This window comes from Cherax quadricarinatus, chromosome 12 (assembly GCF_038502225.1).
Source record: "Cherax quadricarinatus isolate ZL_2023a chromosome 12, ASM3850222v1, whole genome shotgun sequence".
In the NCBI taxonomy this organism is placed as follows: Eukaryota; Metazoa; Arthropoda; class Malacostraca; order Decapoda; family Parastacidae; genus Cherax; species Cherax quadricarinatus.
The window spans coordinates 10477060-10501536 of NC_091303.1; the positions used below are offsets into that span (position 1 = coordinate 10477060).

The following is a 24477-nucleotide window of genomic DNA, read 5'->3' on the forward strand; positions in this document are numbered from 1 at the left end:
CAGTTGGACCACGATAGTTCACAATAGAATCAGTATTCCACCGTGTTGTATCTGGTTGTGAAATATATGTAACTGCAGTTGTTGAAATATTTCAACCATAACAGTTGTAAACCAAACCTTCCATCTATTTGCAGCTTCCTTCTATATAACCATGCTTATTTTTTTCCTAATACGGCATTATGTTTTCTTTCCTAATTCAGTGCAGTGATTTATTTTACTGGTTGGGAGATGAGCTTTATCAAGGCAGAACTGATACAGTCTGTGCTCTGTGTCTTTGTACTCGCTTGTAGATTTGTCGCTCCATACATTATTTTTTCCTCTGTTTGATGCCAGAGGTGGGTGGCTGGAAAGAGTGGAGGGTGGTGAGAGAGTCTTCTGCTATACTTTTCTGGTCTCGGCTTTCTAAAAGGCAGTAGATGTAGCCGGGCTGTAGTAGTTAGTCATTTTCTGTAGACAACCTTGATGTGGACAGTGAGGTCATCCTTTATTTGCCTCTTTCATGTACTCCCATAAGTGTGGGGTACATATGTGTGTGTGTGTGAGAGGTTCGGTATGGGTATGTTTGTGTAAGGAGTGTGGGTGTGTGTAGGTGCTTGTGGGATTGTGTGTGTATTTATATAGGTTGATGTGGGCGTGAGTGCTCAGATGAGTATGGGCGTATGTGGAAGCCTATGTGGGCGGACGTAAATGCGCGTGGCGTAAGAGGATGAGGTATGAGAGCATTTGTAGGCGAAATTTGTAGTGCAGAGGTGGGTAGGGGCGCGGGCAGGTGGGTGTGGGGCGCCTATAGTAAGGTGTGGGTGTGTGCGAGTGGGTGTGGGCTTGTGGGACCAGGTGTGGGCTGGGAGCCCGGTGCCACATACAGCTATCCATTGATTTTTTTCATGATCAAACGCGAGTTAAACATTTCAGGTAATGAGTATACACATGCTGACTGAGGGGTCACCTGGCTCATATTTACCACCATAAACACACACTACGCCAGCTGATCTTTGATGTCCTCCAGGCATTAAACTGGTGTTTCATGCCCACCCGCCCAATACAATACATAATTAGGACCAGATTTTTTCAACTGTTAATGGGTCTTTTTGAAATATTTTTGTTTTTAATAGGCAGTGGTAGGAAACGGGAAGGGGAGGGTGGCAAGAGAGGGAGGGGGGAAGGTAAGAAGAGGTGCTGGAAGTGGGATGAGAAGAGGAGAGGGAAAGTGTGAGGGAGGTTACCTGGAGGTTATTCCGGGGATCAACGCCCCCGCGGCCCGGTCCACGACCAGGCCTCCCGATGGATCAGGGCCTGATCAACTAGGCTGTTACTGCTGGCCGCACGCAGTCCGACGTACGAGCCACAGCCCGGCTGAATAAGTATGAGTAGGTGAAGTAGGGGGATGGGAGGATAAGAACAAGTAAAAAGTGGAAAGAGGAAGGGGAGGAGGAGGAAGTAATGGTAAAACTGACGTTCTTCCCCTTTCTTCTCTTCTAACTTTCCATCTAATTCTCCTTCTAACTCCTTCCTAACTCCTTTTCTGACTCTTTTTCTATCTCCCCCTGACTTCTTTTAGTTAATCAATTATTTTGAGATTTCTCTCTCTCAATCTCTCTCTCTCTCTCTCTCTCTCTCTCTCTCTCTCTCTCTCTCTCTCTCTCTCTCTCTCTCTCTCTCTCTCTCTCTCCTGTCTATATCCCTTCTCCCCTGCTAGTCCTCCCTTTGCCGTCTTCACATTACTCATCTCTCTCTCTGTTCCTCCCCAACATTCCTTCTGGACATCCCCTTTCCCCCCACCACCTCACCTTCTCTTCCCCTAAATCCCAATTTTCCCAACCTTTTCACTTCTCTTCCCCTACTGACTCCAATTTCCACCTCAGTCTCACCTTCCTTGAGCATCCCACCTAACCTAATTAATCTAATCTAGTATGTTCCAAAATCTAACTTATTTAGCTTTATGCAAACTTAATCCTGCGATGTATATGTCTTCTGCAACATCAACTGACATATTCATCAGACATATATTCTGTCTGACACAGCTACAATTCACTGTCGTATATTTCTGTTGGAACGTCAACAATACTTTGACGTATATGCTGGAACGTCAACAATACTTTGACCTATATGCTGGAACGTCAATAGTACTCTGACATATATTTCTACTGGAACCTCAACAGTACTTTGACGTATATGCTGGATCGTCAACAATACTCTGGCGTATATTTCTACTGGAACATCAACAATAATTTGACGTATATACTGGAACGTCAATAGTACTCTGACGTATATTTCTACTGGAACGTCAACAATACTTTGACGTATATACTGGAACGTCAACAATACTTTGACGTATATACTGGAACGTCAACAATACTTTGACGTATATACTGGAACGTCAAAAATACTTTGACGTATATACTGAACGTCAACAATACTTTGACGTATATACTGGAACGTCAACAATACTTTGACGTATATACTGGAACGTCAACAATACTTTGACGTATATACTGGAACGTCAACAATACTTTGACGTATATACTGGAACGTCAACAATACTTTGACGTATATACTGGAACGTCAACAATACTTTGACGTATATACTGGAACGTCAACAATACTTTGACGTATATACTGGAACGTCAACAATACTTTGACGTATATACTGGAACGTCAACAATACTTTGACGTATATACTGGAACGTCAACAATACTTTGACGTATATACTGGAACGTAAACAATACTTTGACGTATATACTGGAACGTCAACAATACTTTGACGTATATACTGGAACGTCAACAATAAAAACTATTGAAGAAGTGTATCAGGTGGTGACCTTTTGTTTTCCTTTGATTTATTTCTTTATTAAAACCTGAAACTGTTTTCTAGTGAGCGATACCGGTGGTAATTCCAAGATAAAGTTGGACGCAGAGTTAATAAAGCTCCACACATACCGTGACTTGATAAAGCTCTATTCACAGAGTGACTTGATAAAGCTCTACTCAGAGAATGACTCGATAAAGTTCTACACAAAAAGTGATTCGGCAAAGTTCTGTACTGAGCTTGACTTGAAAAAAACTTCACACACACGGAGGGGTGTATGTCTCTCAGTGTACATACACTGAGAGTTTCCTAAAATCTCTATTTTTAGGGATTAAAGAGTTCTCGATTGCTGATAACAGGTTATATGCAGCCTTAATTGATGACCCTTGTCTAAATGATAGACTTTAAACCCAATTAATCAACCAAAAGCCAAACTTTAAGTGGTAGATTGTTAGAACCTGACAATTTTCTTAGTCATTGACTTTATCTTACAAGTTATTTAAAAGACGCGTTATTTACAGGTTCTAAACTCTTAATGAAATCTTGGTATACAAATCTTTAACAAAAGAAGATGTTTCTAAGAAGGGCCATCCATTATTTAAGAAGCTTTGTGATTATGAATTTATTATTATAATCAAAAACGAAGCGCCAAGCCAGTGTGATTATGAAGAAGAAAAGGAATAGAACCTAGGAATAAGAAATATATATGTACATGACGAAGCAACTGTTATCGTACACCCACACATGTGGCGGCCACGCCCACCACGCCCACCACTACCACCACTACCACCACTATTACCACCAGCCCATCTACCACTACAATCCCCGCACCACTTCATTTCAACCACACCTGCTACCAGTCTAGCACCTCCACCCCTTCCCCCTAACCTCTACCACAACAACAACCATCAAAAACGAAACCTCCTCTCCTACAATAGGGTTCATAACAATGGAAAAACAGTTTTCACCACAACTATAACAACCATTACTACTCAGCCATCAGGGCTACCACCACAGCAAAGCAATACTGATGCAATTAGTGTATCTATGAACTTTTTTTTTTCTTTTTTTTTTTATTTAGCTCTGAGCAGTACTTGTAAAATTCACACAGCACATCCCAGCCTCGTCAAGCAGCACGGTGTAGCTGGCATGTGCACGAATTACACATGCACACTATCACCACCAAGAAACGCAACCACCACTATTACCCCGACTAGAGCAAAACTTCCTTACCATCACTGGAGACGGGACAGCTACCAGTCAACAGACATACTGCATTTGTGGTCACACTATGTAAGCAGAAAGATAGGTAAGAGGCCTATAATTAAAGACCAGTGGACATGAGATACTTCATTAGATAAAGCTAGAATGGATTTAGAGAAGTTCTTTCTCACGAACATAACAGAGTTCTGTGACAGAATAACGAAAGTCAAGCAAAAGGGTCAAAGATGAGTAGATTGCATACTCTCATACAACAGGAAAACGCCTGACACTATAAACAGAGATTAATTTTCTAGACAAGAGGAGCAAGCTTTGCCACAAGTTAAAGCACTAGAGTGTCTCGAGCAATACCTAACGAGAAGACAGAAGATGATGCCAAGGGTGACGTTTCAGTATGGGAACGGGTAACGAGTGGGGTCCTAAAAAGAATCATTACTAGGCCCATTATTCTTCTTAATATCAGCAAATGCCCTGTCGGAGTTAATTCAGCCCTATGTATCGTTGTTTACCGATAACATAAAACTGATAATAAGACAGAAGAGGAGAGAGGCAAACTATAGATATGTATAGGATTATTCAAAATGGACAAAGAGAGAGAGAGAGAGAGAGAGAGAGAGAGAGAGAGAGAGAGAGAGAGAGAGAGAGAGAGAGAGAGAGAGAGAGAGAGAGAGAGAGAGAGAGAGAGAGAGAGATAGAGAGAGAGAGAGAGAGACAAAGAGAGAAGAACAGACGTGGAACACATCACAAGATGTGAGAAGCTACAAATACCGTTCATTTTGAAGTGAACATCATACAAAACATATAGCCGGATGTGCACATATATTCCATTACCTCAGCAACATATACGAGGTAAGCGAATCTCAGAACTACTTTCAGGGAACTCTGTATAAACCGTAAGTCAGGCCTACCACAGCGTAAGTCAGGCCTACCACAGCGTAAGTCAGGCCTACCACAGCGTAAGTCAGGCCTACCACAGCGTAAGTCAGGCCTACCACAGCGTAAGTCAGGCCTACCACAGCGTAAGTCAGGCCTATCACAGCGTAAGCAAGGCATTCACACCCGGCCAAACATGCTCTGAAACTCACAGAGAACCAGAGGTTATCAACAAGACACCCCTGAGCTGAGGGAACTGATTAACGAAGAAAGAATAATTTAAGAATATTTAAGAAAGAATAAAGGAACTAAATCTGATGACTAGTATAGAATGCTTGCAGATGGGCACTTTGGCACAGATAAAAGTTATAAATGATGGTAAGCCACACAAATTTGAGGAAAAAAACTTATTTTGTCCCCGAGGGATGAATGATGTGAGCTACATGAGAACGTAGAGGAAACAAACATTTACACAGTTTCAAGAGGAGGTACGACAGGGCGTTAGGGATTGGGGGGGAGGAACCAGTGATTGTAATTTAAAAGGCAGGGGCAGAAGCCGAGAACAGACCACAGCAAACACATCAACACGGAGAGTACACACACACACACACACACACACACACACACACACACACACACAACAAACAAGCAATTTTAGGCTTTGGACAAAAATCATCAAACCTGGAGGCATCAAACAGCGCCGGCGAAGAGACACAGTGGGAGACAAAAATATTTATATATATGTACATATACAAATTAAAAAAATAAATAAAAAAAAGGAAACATGTAAAAATATCTTGACGTTCATCTTTACAGACTGAGCGACTAATTGCTGGTGCGGTGGTCATGAGGGTGAATACCAGGGGTGAGGGAGACGGATAATATCAAATGCAGAAATGGGAAAAAGTGAGAGGAAATAGCCGTAAAAAAAATGTCATCGCGTTTTGTTTTTTTGTTGTGAGTGGAGTTACTGCGAGGAGAGATGGAGGGAAAGAGAGAGAGAGAGAGAGAGAGAGAGAGAGAGAGAGAGAGAGAGAGAGAATGACAAAAGGGAAAATCAGAAGAAAGTAGATAACATATAGAAAGCAGGAGGAAAATAGGCGGGGAAAAAAGCATTAAAAAGAAAGAAGGGAGGGTTAATTGAAGGATGTTGAAGAATTATATATATATATATATATATATATATATATATATATATATATATATATATATATATATATATATATATATATATATATATAGAGAGAGAGAGAGAGAGAGAGAGAGAGAGAGAGAGAGAGAGAGACAGAGGGTCGAGCACAAAAACGCAAACAGACAGAGAAACAGAGAAAGGGTGGGGGGTGTGGGTGGGCAAAAAGAGGACTCAGATGTAGAAACTGATAGAGAAAGGGTACGTGTGCAGGCCATGGGAACCACACACACACACACACACACACACACACACACACACACACACACACACACACACACACACACACACACAAGGCAGGAAGAAGGGGAAGGGAAAGGGATAAGAGGAAATAAACTGAGGTGGAGGTAAAAATAGGCCCCACAGGCTGCTGTTGCTTTCAAGTGCATGTGACGAGGTTCTCGTGGGCATGTGCGACGTCAGGCAAAATATGTTGCATAGCCACCTCATGATGCGCGCTGTATGCTGCATCTCTTGTCAATGAACCGTGAATGCTAGAAGAGAGGCAGCATCTCTCATCCGAAGGCACATTCTAGTAAGTCCTCTAAGGAATGAACGTGTGTACTCACCTATTTGTATTCACCTGTTTATGGTTGCAGGGGTCGATTCACAGCTTCTGCCCCCCCGCGTCTTCGTTGGTCACTACCAAATCCACTACCAAGTCTTCCTCGTCTTAATGATGTGTGTGTGTGTGTGTGTGTGTGTGTGTGTGTGTGTGTGTGTGTGTGTGTGTGTGTGTGTGTGTGTGTGTGTGTGCGTGCGCGCGCGCGCGTTCGTGATCCGGGAAAGTTATAAAATAATAAGTTTTTCACCACACGTACTTTATGCATCATTGTTTGTATACGAGACAGGTGTGAAAAAAAAATCTTCTGGTGAATACACAGCCATACTCCTCCCTGGAGAGCATACAAGCATACTCCTCCCTGGAGAGCATACAAGCATACTCCTTCCTGGAGAGCATACAAGCATACTCCTTCCTGGAGAGCATACAAGCATACTCCTCCCTGGAGAGCATACAAGCATACTCCTCCCTGGAGAGCATACCAGCATACTCCTCCCTGGAGAGCATACAAGCATACTCCTCCCTGGAGAGCATACCAGCATACTCCTCCCTGGAGAACATACAAGCATACTCCTCCCTGGAGAGCATACAAGCATGCTCCTTCCTGGAGAGCATACCAGCATACTCCTCCCTGGAGAGCATACAAGCATACTCCTTCCAGGAGAGCATACAAGCATACTCCTTCCTGGAGAGCATACAAGCATACTCCTCCCTGGAGAGCATACAAGCATACTCCTCCCTGGAGAGCATACAAGCATGCTCCTTCCTGGAGAGCATACCAGCATACTCCTCCCTGGAGAGCATACAAGCATACTCCTCCCTGGAGAGCATACAAGCATACTCCTCCCTGGAGAGCATACAAGCATACTCCTCCCTGGAGAGCATACAAGCATGCTCCTTCCTGGAGAGCATACAAGCATACTCCTTCCAGGAGAGCATACAAGCATACTCCTTCCAGGAGAGCATACAAGCATACTCCTTCCAGGAGAGCATACAAGCATACTCCTTCCAGGAGAGCATACAAGCATACTCCTTCCTGGAGAGCATACAAGCATACTCCTTCCAGGAGAGCATACAAGCATACTCCTTCCTGGAGAGCATACAAGCATACTCCTTCCTGGAGAGCATACAAGCATACTCCTCCCTGGAGAGCATACCAGCATACTCCTCCCTGGAGAGCATACAAGCATACTCCTCCCTGGAGAGCATACAAGCATACTCCTCCCTGGAGAGCATACAAGCATGCTCCTTCCTGGAGAGCATACAAGCATACTCCTTCCAGGAGAGCATACAAGCATACTCCTTCCAGGAGAGCATACAAGCATACTCCTTCCAGGAGAGCATACAAGCATACTCCTTCCAGGAGAGCATACAAGCATACTCCTTCCTGGAGAGCATACAAGCATACTCCTTCCAGGAGAGCATACAAGCATACTCCTTCCTGGAGAGCATACAAGCATACTCCTTCCTGGAGAGCATACAAGCATACTCCTCCCTGGAGAGCATACAAGCATACTCCTTCCTGGAGAGCATACAAGCATACTCCTCCCTGGAGAGCATACAAGCATGCTCCTTCCTGGAGAGCATACAAGCATGCTCCTCCCTGGAGAGCATACAAGCATGCTCCTCCCTGGAGAGCATACAAGCATGCTCCTCCCTGGAGAGCATACAAGCATACTCCTTCCTGGAGAGCATACAAGCATGCTCCTCCCTGGAGAGCATACAAGCATACTCCTCCCTGGAGAGCATACAAGCATACTCCTTCCTGGAGAGCATACAAGCATGCTCCTCCCTGGAGAGCATACAAGCATACTCCTCCCTGGAGAGCATACCAGCATACTCCTCCCTGGAGAGCATACAAGCATACTCCTCCCTGGAGAGCATACCAGCATACTCCTCCCTGGAGAGCATACAAGCATACTCCTCCCTGGAGAGCATACAAGCATGCTCCTTCCTGGAGAGCATACCAGCATACTCCTCCCTGGAGAGCATACAAGCATACTCCTTCCAGGAGAGCATACAAGCATACTCCTTCCTGGAGAGCATACAAGCATACTCCTCCCTGGAGAGCATACAAGCATACTCCTCCCTGGAGAGCATACAAGCATGCTCCTTCCTGGAGAGCATACCAGCATACTCCTCCCTGGAGAGCATACAAGCATACTCCTCCCTGGAGAGCATACAAGCATACTCCTCCCTGGAGAGCATACAAGCATACTCCTCCCTGGAGAGCATACAAGCATGCTCCTTCCTGGAGAGCATACAAGCATACTCCTTCCAGGAGAGCATACAAGCATACTCCTTCCAGGAGAGCATACAAGCATACTCCTTCCAGGAGAGCATACAAGCATACTCCTTCCAGGAGAGCATACAAGCATACTCCTTCCTGGAGAGCATACAAGCATACTCCTTCCAGGAGAGCATACAAGCATACTCCTTCCTGGAGAGCATACAAGCATACTCCTCCCTGGAGAGCATACCAGCATACTCCTCCCTGGAGAGCATACAAGCATACTCCTCCCTGGAGAGCATACAAGCATACTCCTCCCTGGAGAGCATACAAGCATGCTCCTTCCTGGAGAGCATACAAGCATACTCCTTCCAGGAGAGCATACAAGCATACTCCTTCCAGGAGAGCATACAAGCATACTCCTTCCAGGAGAGCATACAAGCATACTTCTTCCAGGAGAGCATACAAGCATACTCCTTCCTGGAGAGCATACAAGCATACTCCTTCCAGGAGAGCATACAAGCATACTCCTTCCTGGAGAGCATACAAGCATACTCCTTCCTGGAGAGCATACAAGCATACTCCTCCCTGGAGAGCATACAAGCATACTCCTTCCTGGAGAGCATACAAGCATACTCCTCCCTGGAGAGCATACAAGCATGCTCCTTCCTGGAGAGCATACAAGCATGCTCCTCCCTGGAGAGCATACAAGCATGCTCCTCCCTGGAGAGCATACAAGCATACTCCTTCCTGGAGAGCATACAAGCATGCTCCTCCCTGGAGAGCATACAAGCATGCTCCTCCCTGGAGAGCATACAAGCATACTCCTTCCTGGAGAGCATACAAGCATGCTCCTCCCTGGAGAGCATACAAGCATACTCCTCCCTGGAGAGCATACAAGCATACTCCTTCCTGGAGAGCATACAAGCATGCTCCTCCCTGGAGAGCATACAAGCATACTCCTCCCTGGAGAGCATACAAGCATACTCCTTCCTGGAGAGCATACAAGCATACTCCTTCCTGGAGAGCATACAAGCATACTCCTTCCTGGAGAGCATACAAACATGCTCCTTCCTGGAGAGCATACAAGCATACTCCTTCCTGGAGAGCATACAAGCATACTCCTTCCTGGAGAGCATACAAGCATACTCCTTCCTGGAGAGCATACAAGCATACTCCTTTCTGGAGAGCATACAAGCATACTCCTTCCTGGAGAGCATACAAGCATACTCCTTCCTGGAGAGCATACAAGCATGCTCCTTCCTGGAGAGCATACAAGCATACTCCTTCCTGGAGAGCATACAAGCATACTCCTTCCTGGAGAGCATACAAGCATACTCCTTCCTGGAGAGCATGCAAGCATGCTCCTTCCTGGAGAGCATACAAGCATGCTCCTCCCTGGAGAGCATACAAGCATACTCCTTCCTGGAGAGCATACAAGCATGCTCCTTCCTGGAGAGCATACAAGCATACTCCTTCCTGGAGAGCATCCAAGCATGCTTCTCCCTGGAGAGCATACAAGCATGCTCCTCCCTGGAGAGCATACAAGCATACTCCTTCCTGGAGAGCATACAAGCATGCTCCTCCCTGGAGAGCATGCAAGCATACTCCTCCCTGGAGAGCATACAAGCATACTCCTCCCTGGAGAGCATACAAGCATACTCCTCCCTGGAGAGCATACAAGCATGCTCCTCCCTGGAGAGCATACAAGCATGCTCCTCCCTGGAGAGCATACAAGCATACTCCTCCCTGGAGAGCATACAAGCATACTCCTCCCTGGAGTGCATACAAGCATGCTCCTCCCTGGAGAGCATACAAGCATGCTCCTCCCTGGAGAGCATACAAGCATACTCCTCCCTGGAGAGCATACAAGCATGCTCCTCCCTGGAGAGCATACAAGCATGCTCCTCCCTGGAGAGCATACAAGCATACTCCTCCCTGGAGAGCATACAAGCATGCTCCTCCCTGGAGAGCATACAAGCATGCTCCTCCCTGGAGAGCATACAAGCATACTCCTCCCTGGAGAGCATACAAGCATACTCCTCCCTGGAGAGCATACAAGCATACTCCTCCCTGGAGAGCATACAAGCATACTCCTCCCTGGAGAGCATACAAGCATACTCCTCCCTGGAGAGCATTCAAGCATACTCCTCCCTGGAGAGCATACAAGCATACTCCTCCCTGGAGAGCATACAAGCATACTCCTCCCTGGAGAGCATACAAGCATACTCCTCCCTGGAGAGCATTCAAGCATACTCCTCCCTGGAGAGCATACAAGCATACAAGCATACAAGCATACTCCTCCCTGGAGAGCATACAAGTATACTCCTCCCTGGAGAGCATACAAGCATACTCCTCCCTGGAGAGCATTCAAGCATACTCCTCCCTGGAGAGCATACAAGCATACAAGCATACAAGCATACTCCTCCCTGGAGAGCATACAAGTATACTCTTCCCTGGAGAGCATACAAGCATACTCCTCCCTGGAGAGCATACAAGCATACTCCTCCCTGGAGAGCATACAAGCATACTCCTCCCTGGAGAGCATACAAGCATACTCCTCCCTGGAGAGCATACAAGCATACTTCTCCCTGGAGAGCATACAAGCATACTCCTCCTTGGAGAGCATACAAGCATACTCCTCCCTGGAGAGCATACAAGCATGCTCCTCCCTGGAGAGCATACAAGCATACTCCTCCCCGGAGAGCATACAAGCATACTCCTCCCTGGAGAGCATACAAGCATACTTCTCCCTGGAGAGCATACAAGCATACTCCTCCCTGGAGAGCATACAAGCATACTCCTCCCTGGAGAGCATACAAGCATATTCCTCCATGGAGAGCATACTCCTCCCTGGAAAGCACACAAGCATGCTCCTCCCTGGAGAGCATACAAGCATGCTCCTCCCTGGAGAGCATACAAGCATACTCCTCCCTGGAGAGCATACAAGCATGCTCCTCCCTGGAGAGCATACAAGCATGCTCCTCCCTGGAGATCATACCAGCATACTCCTCCCTGGAGAGCATACAAGCATACTCCTCCCTGGAGAGCATACAAGTATACTCCTCCCTAGAGAGCATACAAACATACTCCTCCCTGGAGAGCATACAAACTCCCTGGAGAGCATACAAGCATACTCCTTCCTGGAGAGCATACCAGCACGCTCCTCCCTGGAGAGCATAGAAGCATACTCCTCCCTGGAGAGCATACAAGCATACTCCTCCCTGGAGAGCATACCAGCATAGTCCTCCCTGGAGAGCATACAAGCATACTGCTCCCTGGAGAGCATACAAGCATACTCCTCCCCGGAGAGTATGCCAGCACACTCCTCCCTGGAGAACATACTTCTCCATAGAGAGTATACAAGTATACCACTGCAGATATGCTGGCAGGGTCTTGGAAGGTACTGTGGGTGGGTAACAGTAGCTCACCAACCTCGCCTGATCATATGTGGAGATAATGAAGGCAGGAAATATCGAGGCGAAAGAGAAGGAAAGGGAAGGAAAATGAGAGGAGGAAGGGGGAAAGAGAGGGGAAGGAGGGAAGAAAGTAAACGGAACAGAGAGGGATGAAGGAGTGGGAAGAGAGAGGTGGGGGTAATTAAGAGGGGATGTGAGGGGACAAAATGGAAAACAGGCATAAGGAGGTGAGAAAGAGCATGGAAAGGAAGATCTGAGGATGGATAATATAGCAAAGAAGAGAAATGGTTAATATGATGAGGTAAGTGGGAAAGAAGACGGAAAAAAGGGTACTAAGATAAAGAGTAGAAAGAGTTGGAAAAACGATGAAGGCTCGATCCCTTTCCGCCCACTGAACCCACGACTTTCCAAAGGGGATCTGGAAATGTAACAACCAGCTGACGATTCATATCAAGAAGTACAGCAACATAATTCCCAAACTTATATTGCAACTCCAACTTGCATCTTGGACATTATATATATATATATATATATATATATATATATATATATATATATATATATATATATATATATATATATATAGGGAGGTACCACCTCTAGAACTGTCCTAGGGACCCTCATCCTCAGAGAAAAGAATAAACTTGCTTCAGGCAAAACTCAAGGTTCTCCCTGAAGCTGCTTGAGAATTTTCTCCTACCACCCCTTATATTTAATATATATTTTATTTAAAGACGAAATACATTGACAAAACATTTGCAAAAATACAATAGAAAACTAAACAACATAGATAACAACTCAGAGCTACATTTCGAATACTTCGTCCAGCTCCCCGGCGGTGGGTCGCGTGCCCAGAATGCTGCAGGCACTTCCTCTCTGGATCGCAACACTGAGTCTCTGAAAGAGGAAGCTGGTCGCCCTGTGGTTCTTGGATTCTATGATGAGCTTTTCATCCAGATCTTTGAGGAACTTTAGAGCACACTTGCCCCATGCTCCAAGGGTCTCCTACCCTATTGGGATGAAGTTATAGCTAGGGCAAAGGTCTTCATATTTGCGGATCTTCTGGGTCTCCCTGTGGCTGGCAGCTCCACCCCCTTCAGCTAAGGAGTATGGCAAGTAGGTGTCTGCCAATGTGGCAGCACAGGCATAGTCCCAGGCAATCTGCTTTCCATCCTTCCAGGGTAGCATAGTGGCTCCATCAGGACGCTTTTAACTTCCGTCAGACCTCTGTACTTGGGGTTCCCGTTGAGCTGGGCAACGGGCTGTGGCGAGGCTTCTCTTTATGATGTCATTGACCTCATGCCTGGCATACTTCCCTTCTGCTGTGTGACACACGAGACCATGAAGTCCGAATTTATCAGCTGTCGCCCTGCCGCAAATACACCTATGTTCGGTGAGGACGGGGGCGGCTAGGCGAAGAGCAACACCAGTCCGAATGTCCTGTGGGTCGAGTCTAGTGCCCAGAGAGAAATTTTGAACAGCTAAAAGGAAATCTGAGTGTGGTGCCTTCATATATATATATATATATATATATATATATATATATATATATATATATATATATATATATATATATATATATATATATGCTTCTCCTACCACCCCCTATATATTTTTTTATTCTATGTGAACATATATTAATAAACAAAATACATTTACAGAAAAAACATAAACATGAATACAATGGCACAATGTATCAAAGATGATGAATTTCCTCCAGCTCCTCCGAGGCTGGACGTGAGCCAAGTATGCAGCAAGCATTTCCCCTCTGGATGGCGACGCTGAGGCGCTGGAACATGAAAGTGGCTGCCCTTGGGTCCCTGGTGGTGTCGATGAGTCTGGAACCCAATTCTTTAAGAAAACGTGTGGCATTTTTTTCCCCATGATCCCAAGGTCTCTGATCCCACTGGGACAAATTGATACTGTAGGCTAATGTCCCTGTACTTGCTGATCTTGTACTCCTCCCTGTGGTCAGCAGCTCCTCCCTGTCGCCCCACACTGTGATGGATATAGGTGTCAGCCAGTGTGGACACACAGGTATAGTCCCATGCTAAGAGCTTGCCATTCTTCCAAGGATAGATGTATATATGTATATATGTCGTGCCGAATATGTAAAACTGGTCAATTAGCTAGAACTCATTTAAAATTAAGACCTTTATAAAATTTTCTCTTATATGTTTAAAGATATATTTTTTTCATTAATGTTAATGTAAAAATTTTTAATTTTGCTCCAAAAGAATCTTAGAAAACTTACCTAACCTGATTATAACAAGAACAATTTATTTTAGCCTAACCCAACTAAATATATTTTAGATTTGTTTACAATAATTTAATACTAAACAAGCACAGTGAAATGTTTTTTTTTCGTTAAGTTCAGAATGATTTTGGCGAAATTATTGCATACACAAATTTTCGCTTGTCCTATATGGCAAGATGAGCGTTGCTATTTAAGCCAAGATCGCAAGTTCTGCCTATTCGGCACGATATATATATATATATATATATATATATATATATATATATATATATATATATATATATATATATTATATGTGTGTGTGTGGTAAATTAAAAGTAAAATTACTTGATGTTCACTTTTAAATGAGTATTATACAACAATATTCTTTTGAGAAATTATCTGCATAAATATTTAATAAGTGTAAAGGTCACCAAGGATACTTAATTAAATTTAAGTCTTTTTTATAATAATAATAATAATAATAATAATAATAATAATAATAATAATAATAATAATAATACGCTGTATTCCTAAGTATTTTTCTTCATTGATCAATTTAATAATCGTATTCTTATAAAACATTAACAAACTTATGCTATATATCTTTATTACTAATAAAATGGTATTTCACTTAAAAAGGTAAATGCAATAAATACCGAATTTTGCCACAGTTAAAGTTCAAGTGAAACTGGGGATTAATTTTATGAAACGATGAATGACAGGGAAGGGGGGGAGGGAGATTTTCTGGCAGTCTCCCCAGAGACCCTGTAAGGGTGGGGCGTCCTTTTCCGAGACCCCGAACAGGGTGGGACGCCCTTCTCCGAGACTCCGAAAAGGGTGGGGCGCTGTTCCCCAACCCATAACAGGGGTGGGGCTGTTATTCTCCGACCATTAGCAGCGTGGGGAGTCGTTCCCCAGAGGTTGTGACTAACGCGGGGGTGCCCCTGGTCAGAAGAGCCACAATCATCTTCACTATCTCTCCGCCAATCACCGACCACCGCCCGTTATCCATCGACCAATCGCCTATCAGAAAGATGAGGATGGCGGATGGCTTCCGCCCAGCTATTAAGCCGTTTTCCTTTTTGGGTTGTGTAGCAATATTCCGCTTATAGCCTTTAGCATATTTTGCTTCGTACAGTTGCAGCCACAGCTGTGTCAGGGGAAAAGAAAAAGGTACGCTATTTTTGTTCTGTGCATGAAGCTTTGTTTTCCAGAGTGACAGGTATTCCATGGATGGTGGGGAGGTTTTGTTCCCTCAGCCAGCAGGCAAAATAATAGCTTGCGGTCTGGTGTCCTCAGCCAGCAGTCAAATTAATGGCTTGTGGCCGGCTGGTACAATTCCTGTTATGGTGTTTACGTGGGCGGTGTGAGCGATGGGTTTATGGTGATAGCTGCGGGCAGGGGTGAGCCGGGAGCTGTTGTGGAACCCTGCTAGCTCACCCTCTATACCGACGAATTTAAATATTTTATTGCCTTCGAAAAGAGCAATAAGTGTTGTCCGAGAGTTCTCTGTTCCGAGGGATGTATTTTCATGTTTTATTATTACGTGGTTGATAAATTTGATATAGTAGTGCTGAAAAGTTCATTCTTTCTCTTTCTCAAAATTCTTTTAAGATTTTTCAAAACTGAGGGCGGTAAGAGGTTTTTGTTTTAAATTTGACCCATTTTTTTTTTATCTTGCAGGTACCTCGGCCGCTGTCTATGAAGAAGGAAGGCATTCAGACCCGGAACCGCAAATTGAGCTCTAAGTCCAAGAAGAAGAAGGGGATGCTAGGCTTCCCAGACATGCTGAAGCCCCTGGACAAAGGAGGCTTCGGTGGATTCGGCACTGGAGGTTTCGGCACTGGAGGCTCCGGATTCGGCTCCATGTCACACTACATGTACGGCGGACAGATGCACGGCTCCTCTATGGCTGGTGGCTTTATGTCGGCGCCGCCCGTGCATGGTATGTCCGCCATGTCTGGAGGCCTAGGAAGTTTAGGCCTCTCCTCCACCTCACAGATCCAGATCCCCTCCGCGTCGAGCTTAAGTCTTCCGTCGTCTAACAGTATAGTGGGCGCTATGGCCTAGGGACACGCCTCCGCCGACGGCCGCAGCAGCTTGCTGGCCAGCCTCAGCCGCGAGGGCGTCGCTGCCTTCACCTCCGCCGCCCAACCAATGGAGACTGCGGAGCCTCAACCCTCCTACAGCGGCGCCCACCTGTATTCCCCTCAAGGCGTGTCAAGCGCTTCCAGTGGGAACAGCAGTGGAAGAGGTGGGGCTAGCCAAATAGGGTGCGGGGATGGGGGCCTAAACAGTGGGTACCTTGGGTCATTACCCCACCACCTGGCCTCCTCCTCAGGCGCCACCTGATGCGGAGTTCGTTGCCGTCGCGCGGACCAACAAGATAGCCCAGCCGGTGTCCAAGTCTTTCAGGTGCTAGTGATAGACAGTGTGTCCAGGGTGTGGGTTCGCCACACTCACTCCAGCGTACTCTTCACCTCATTCCACTGACACTGTGATTTTTACCTTACCGAGGTCACTATTTATTTGAGTGGCGCGGGAGACGGAGAGCTGGTCTCTTGTGGGATTGCAGGACCAAGTCTTCTGTGCCACCGCTGCACCCGATATAGACATGACCCTCTGGGAACCTAATAAAAAAAACAATTCGTTACACACGATGACGCTGAGGACTCGACCGTTCGTGTTTGGTTGTCAGATCTTATTTGGCTCCTACAGCAGCGGCTGAGTAGTGCAGTCCACTTGTATCTCTTTATTTTACACAGTGGCAAATTCGGACTTTGAAGTCCTCCTTTAGAAACCTCAAATTAACCCCTGGCTTTTAAAGTCGGTTTCTGATATTAGTAGCATCTACTAAAACAGTGAATAATGTGTAAAACATGAGCCACGGTTAAGTGCAGACTCCGTCCCACCTGGGACGGGATGTTCAGAATTGTTCATCATTTGGCGTACGTAACGTGTACAGTACGAGAGGTGAGCTGTAGATAAGTGAATGTAAAATTGTTTATCTCTATAATTACTAGTCGGCTATTTTTATTATAAAGTGTTTTCCGATTACATTACCCTGGCCAACAGAGTCAAAACGAGATGAATACATTTCTTCACAACATAAGTTAAAGATACAATTTTTAAAGGGTTTCCTGATTTGTTGTACATGTGCTCTCGTTTGTGTCACTTATGAATGCTCCGAGCGTGACTCAAGTGGTAATGAGGACAGAAACAGAGGACACGTTCTTCAGCAATGAAGCTGAGGAAAATGGCCTTTTGGACAGGTCTCAGGTCCCCTCCCCCACTTCCTCACCATGTCACGAAGAATGGTCATTCCTGGCCAGGGTAAAGAATATTTCTGTGGTTTCCGGAATATTTATGTAGTGCGCGATGATGCTTTCTCTGTGAAGTATCTCATTTGTTTTAACCCTAAATAGCATTGAGAGGAGTCTTGCATGTCTTGTGACGTACGCTCCGGTAGCAAGGCATTCCCCGGGGTGTGTGGCACTGGTGTCAAGGGATCACCTTAACTGCACGGTGCGACAGCAATTAATGATCCCCGTTTTCACTACCGGATGTGACACCATGGTTCTCAGTGAATTATGTCCGCACTGTTGTCATCACTTTTCACCGTTGCTGGTACAGCAACGGTGCCACGCATCGTGCTGCAGCCGACACCGCACCAGTGCTAACGAACGCACCGTTGTCTGTACCACAGCTGCGGCTGTTCTACAACATGCCAAACGCCAGACACCAGTTCGCAGCCATCAGGAACCACTCTTAAACACTATCAGAAACTGTACCGTTGATTCAACGCAAGCGTATCATTTTTTTTTTTCAGACACTGCACCATCGCGGATCACACCGGGTCCCAGAGGAGGCCTAACCTACCGAGCGTGTATGCCACTCCTGTAACTTTATACTGTAAACGAGAGAAGTCTTGCTTCTCTCCAGCCAAGGGAATCATTCTTATGTTAAAGGAAGGTCACAGGAATTATAATCCGCGCCGATGACGGGGTCGACGATATTCATTGTCAGTCTTCTGGTTCCTCGCGTTTTTTCTCCTCTTTTATTATTATTATTATTATTATTATTATTATTTATTATTATTATTACTATTATTATTATTATTATTATTATTATTATTATTATTATTATTATTATTATTATTATTATTACCTGTATTCCTTATTATTACAATTATTATCATAATTATGAATTATCATTAATACAGCTTTCTCATGATTATTTATTATATTATTGTCATAATTTTCTATTATATAATACCATCATCACTATTTTGGTTATATTTACTCTTGCTAATACAGCAATCTGGACTTACAATATTTTACATTTCTCTATACTTTATTTTCCTCTGTTTTTCCTTCTCTCCCATAATAAAAATGAATCGTGTTCACACCCTCGCCTGACGTAATTCCTGCCATCTCTAATCTTGAGAAAAAATACAAATATATAAAAAAAAAAGATTTTTCATAACTTTGTAAGTACAATAACGTTGGTGATTTTAAAACAATATATTTCCCTATCTTCCTTTCCTCTCCTTCCCCTTAATCTCTTCGTCCAGATTACTCTTTAATTGGAATATTTTTCTTCTACTCCCTCCTACCCCTTTAAATTCCCCCTCCCCATTTTTCCCCCTCTCTCCCCCATACAATCTCAGCATACTGGCCCTTAATCCACCCATTAAAAATAAAAGGTCTCAAAATCACAACGAATAAGAAATCTAAACAAAATGTGTATAGAAGAAAACGGCATCACAGTATTTATGTTTCTGATTTAATAAAGATTTGTATAATGACTTCCTGTGTTTCATTCCGGGTTTTGTGTGGCGAGGCATCAGAGCAGCTGGAAGCACAGGTGTAACAACAACATTCCAGTTATGGTGGAGATTTATGACTGTCTAACTTTCTGTGTGTGAATTTTCTGCCTAATTTTTGCATGTCTCTCTTTGCAAATCCCTTACTTCTGTCAGTCTGTCGGTCGGTCTCTCTCTCTCTCTGTCTCGCTCTCTCCTTTCCTTTAGCTTCTTCAATAAAGATCTACAACGCTGCATGCAGAGACCCTTGTACCCACCTACGGAATTTTTACAGTCAGATTTGTGGACTAATGGAGGAATTTCAATGCTGAACCGTCTGCCGGTGGGAAGCAGGTGAACAGCACCAGGAAGAGGGAGCTTGATAGTCTGTTGACCCCTGCATGAGAACTGACAGGACATGATTCTACTTCTTTATCAGCTGGACGACGCCGTTGCAACAAGCAATCAAGGAATGGATGACCTGTTGGCGGCCGATTTGGCTGTTAAATTGTTAGTACCAGATCGGGAAGAAAAAATTATAATTTTTATAGCTTCTATTAAGTTTTTATTAAGACAGCAGTTCTCTCTTGAAGAGCGCTGTCCTGTCATGTTTGAGCGAAACGTTACCTTACTATGAATGTTTCTTCTAAGTGTCTTCGTAAAACTTACCTTGTAATTCTACCATCCAATCATGGACTGTGTTAAAGTTATCGGAGGTAATAGGATGTCATTCTTCTTCTCCTTCTTCTTAAAGCAGCTCGAGACAGTTTTTGTTAAAGCGGAAACGTATGGATATGGATATCACTTGGTTGAGATGATCAGCTAACGTCACTTATCACTAACCACTACGAACTCTGTCTAGCACAGGAGCTAAGGCATTCCTTTTGGAAGGCGGTTAATGTCCGAATTCACAAAATAAAAAGCTGGTCAATCAATGGCTAAACTTTGGATACAATTTTTTCAGCAAATAACATTTTTAGACTTTCATCTTCTGTGTACAGTAATCAGTATTATGGTTTCAAGAAAGCTTGTTCTGCAGCTGTTCTTTGTACAGCCTTTGTATTATACTAATGAAGTGGTAGTGTTTAATTCGTCAGACAACAAGAAAGTGTATCTTGGCGCTGGTATTCGTCAGATGACGTGTTCAGCGCTTGTAATGGTGCTCAGTGTGAGTGGCGCTGTTTTCCCGTAGTTAATTATGTGGTAGGTTTTCTACCCTATTTAAATACAAAAGAAACACTACATAGTATCTAATGAATAAAATAGATGACTACCAGATAATTTCTACTGTTACACTGGATGCTGTTTGTGGACTGGACTAAACATTGCATTACATCCTAAAGGCAAGTACCGAAAATTCTAACTCCATTTTTCATGCCTCTTTAGTGATTACTTCTTAGGGCAGTTCTTGACGGAGCAAAGTGTGAAGTTCACACAAAATACCAGGATACCACAGGGAAATATGCTCGGTCTTCTGTTATTCACTACCTACTTCAGTGATTAGGTAAACATCATCCGTGAATCCGAGACCAAATCAGATGACTTCACTTTTATTTGTACACAAGTGAAGATGCCCTCTGTCCTCACTTTATTAAAAACCTTGTGACAACATCAACTCGAGGTAAGTGATGGCTGATTACATTTGCAATTCAGAAAACAATAATAATTTGTACGTGGCATAACATAACTGTTACAGAATTAGTGAGAGAATGAAGAGATTTAGCAGTCAAAGGTGAAGTGGATAATCCTAGGGAATAACTGTCGTTCTTTGACGGCTATGAGAAACTATTTGCAAAATTTTGTAAGCAAGACAGGCGAGAAACTGGCAGCGCTAAGGAGCATACTGCAATTAATCGAAATCATTGACTGAAAGATTCTATGTGATCATGTACCAGTCTTGATCAACCTGACTTATTTTTTTTAACTCTGAATTCTTCAGAAGGCAGAGAATCATGCGAGGCGACTTATCTTGAACCTCGACTTGGAATGACTGGACCTGTTATTTCAGTAGATCCTTCGGTACTGTAAAATATGTCCATGTCCTTGTTGATATGTACAAGGCCAATGTACTAGAAGTCTTCCACCTGGTTCAGCTTCATGGACAATCAGAATACAGCTTTTATACCACAGGAAGGGCAGTTATTGGCAATTTAATTTTTGCAGTATCCTTTTCGACAAAACTCTATTATCCATCATGCATTCCTCTGCTGCTTCATAATTGGAACATTTTTACACATGTAACAACTTGAGAAATCTGTTAAGCGAATTAATAAAACCTCTGGATCACACTTGGCAATAACATTACTTTGTGTATATATATATATATATATATATATATATATATATATATATATATATATATATATATATATATATATATATATATATATTTATTTTTATATATATATATATATGTATATATATATATATATATATATATATATATATATATATGTATATTTATATGTATATATATAATGTATATATATATATATATATGTATATTTATATGTATATATATATATATATATATATATATATATATATATATATATATATATGTATATATATCTATATATATATATATATATGTATATATGTATGTATATATATATATGTATATATATATATATATATATGTATATATATATATATATATATATATAATATGTATGTATATATATATATGTATATATGTATGTATATATATATATGTATATATGTATGTATATATATATGTATATATATATATATATGTATATATATATGTATATATATATATGTATATGTATATATATATGTATATATATATGTATATATATATATGTATATGTATATATATATATATATATGTATATATATATATATATATGTATATATATATATATGTATATATATATATATATGTATATATATATGTATATATATATAATCACATTTATTAACTGTGCACTTAATCCTGGTAATTGGTGGTGCCAGCGATAATATGAGGTACACGGTAGGAAATCATTTGCATTTGTAATGGGACAGTGACTGAAGAGATGACTGGTGACAGACACATAATCACATCCAAGAAAGAGGGCTGTCGACCTCTGTTACTCGCCTACAAATAATGTGAAATGTTGTAATCGAATACTGTGCTCAATGCTATATAAATGACAGCTTGTCTATATACTAAAAATATCAATGATAGTCGAATAAAGCGCAGAGAACCTTGCCACGAGGCTAAAGTCTTGGCATTGCAAACTGTCCGCAGTAAGACTGCTTAGGTATCTGCTGGCATATCTTGCATCGTCTGGACTTACCATGCTGAAACCGAAACCTGGAACATCATCACGATAGCAGCGCGGTGTCCCTGCAGTGTATATATCTACAAAAACGCATATAAAAAAACTGTAGTAATAATTACAAAACAGAATGTAAAAAATGGAATAATATACCAACGCGATGGAAAAAATTAAATGCAGTATAATGTAATTCTTTATTGACAACGTTTCGTCCAAACAGAGGGCGAATCAGAGGGAGAATGAGCGTTTATTAAGGAAGAACAGCGAGGTGTAAAAGTCAGGGAAGGAGTGTTGAAACTAAAAGTTTGGACAAACAGATAACAAGGAAATGGGCTATTGTAGTGCTCCTAATTTTTATTTATATTTTTTTTACGCCTGAGCAGTATTTGAATTCAACAAAGTAGGGGGTTTTCATTTGTCAAAATTGCCCTCTGCAATGTTTTTTTTTTCAGCCCAGACGTTTTCATTAGAAAAAAATGGTTCAAAAAATATTAGTAGAATAACTTTTAAAGCTAATTTTAAGGCTGAAATGACATGGCTCCTAAACGTCTTACAAATTTTCTGAAAACCAGAAGTCAAAATGCTCTGAAAGAAATTTACATCCTCAGACAGAGCTTCCATTCGTACTCGACTATAATCGAGTCTCCTTGTGTCTCTCAAGACTGACCTGATATAGGACCAGGATAGACCTGAACATCGCTTAAAGTTTCCTCTCCAAACTGCGTGTTAGTTGTAATATTCTTTCGTCAAATGAAGACATATAATGCAACATGTGCGCAGTATTGAGTACATTTTATATAGGAAACGTTTCTTCGAATAAGATTATTGTAATTTCAATACAGAACAAAAGAATATATCTAATATATATAATGAACAGAGGTCGGTTTAGCCAGGTTCGGTTAGGTCAGATCTTTATTGTCTCCTGTTCTGTACTAGAGTGAGGAAGCCCCTATACAAGAATTTTGGTAATGAGATACCCCAGTACTTGACCTTTCGTGTTCTTTATCATATACTCTTGGAACACCTCGTCAAGATAAGTTATATTAGTGGCACCTCACAGCAAAAGTGACCTTCGGTGAGGCTGTCTTACGTTTGAGTAATACTTTGTGTATATAAACCATACCCCCGGCCGGGATTGAACCCGCGGTCATAGAGTCTCAAAACTCCAGCCCGTCGCGTGAGCCACTAGACCAGCTAGCCACAATAAGATTCATCCAACTAGGTATATTTCTACACCATAGGAAAGTTAGCACAGGCACCTCTGTGACCACAAATGTTGCAAGTTTTTACAGACGAATCTCCAGCTAGCGTGGCCGTGACGAACTCTAGCTCAAGTCCCTTCACTGCCGTCTTATTGTGGCTAGCTGGTCTAGTGGCTAACGCGACGGGCTGGAGTTTTGAGACTCTATGACCGCGGGTTCAATCCCGGCCGGGGGTATGGTTTATTTGCAATCGTGTCATTACGATTTCTTGAGTCGCTTTGTGTATATGCTAGACTGACAAGCCAGACCTTCATAACAATGTTACCACTGTCACACCTCATCTATTCCAGCCCTGTTATTTTTCTTTTTGTTTCTAGACTTTCCTCTCCCTGTGATTTCTTTGTTTTAGACCCCCATGTGGTTCCTCAGACCTAGATCTCCATGTGGTACTTCTTGCCTAGACCCCCACGTGAGTCGCTCAAAGCTAGACCCCCTCTCCAAAGAACCCCTAAGACAGATTCACACAACGTGGTCCCACAGCCTTAGATTAATCTTCAAATGGTCCCGTAGACATAACTCACCACATAACAGCCCTCCCACAGGGCTGTTACGTGGTGCATAATAAAGATAAACTAATATTTTCT

At 42.8% G+C, this 24477-nt stretch overlaps 1 protein-coding gene across 2 annotated transcripts in view; it reads left to right on the forward strand.

The window, feature by feature from the left end:
- LOC128686661 (GATA-binding factor C) overlaps positions 1 to 19342 on the forward strand; it is a 206230-nt gene extending 186888 nt beyond the window's left edge. For both annotated transcript variants that reach the window (XM_053773671.2, XM_053773672.2), the window contains exon 5: positions 16224 to 19342. In XM_053773671.2, coding sequence (XP_053629646.1) covers positions 16224 to 16610 — 387 coding nt within the window. In that variant the 3' untranslated portion in view covers positions 16611 to 19342. The remainder of the gene's footprint in view (positions 1 to 16223) is intronic.
- The last annotated feature ends 5135 nt before the right edge of the window (positions 19343 to 24477 follow it).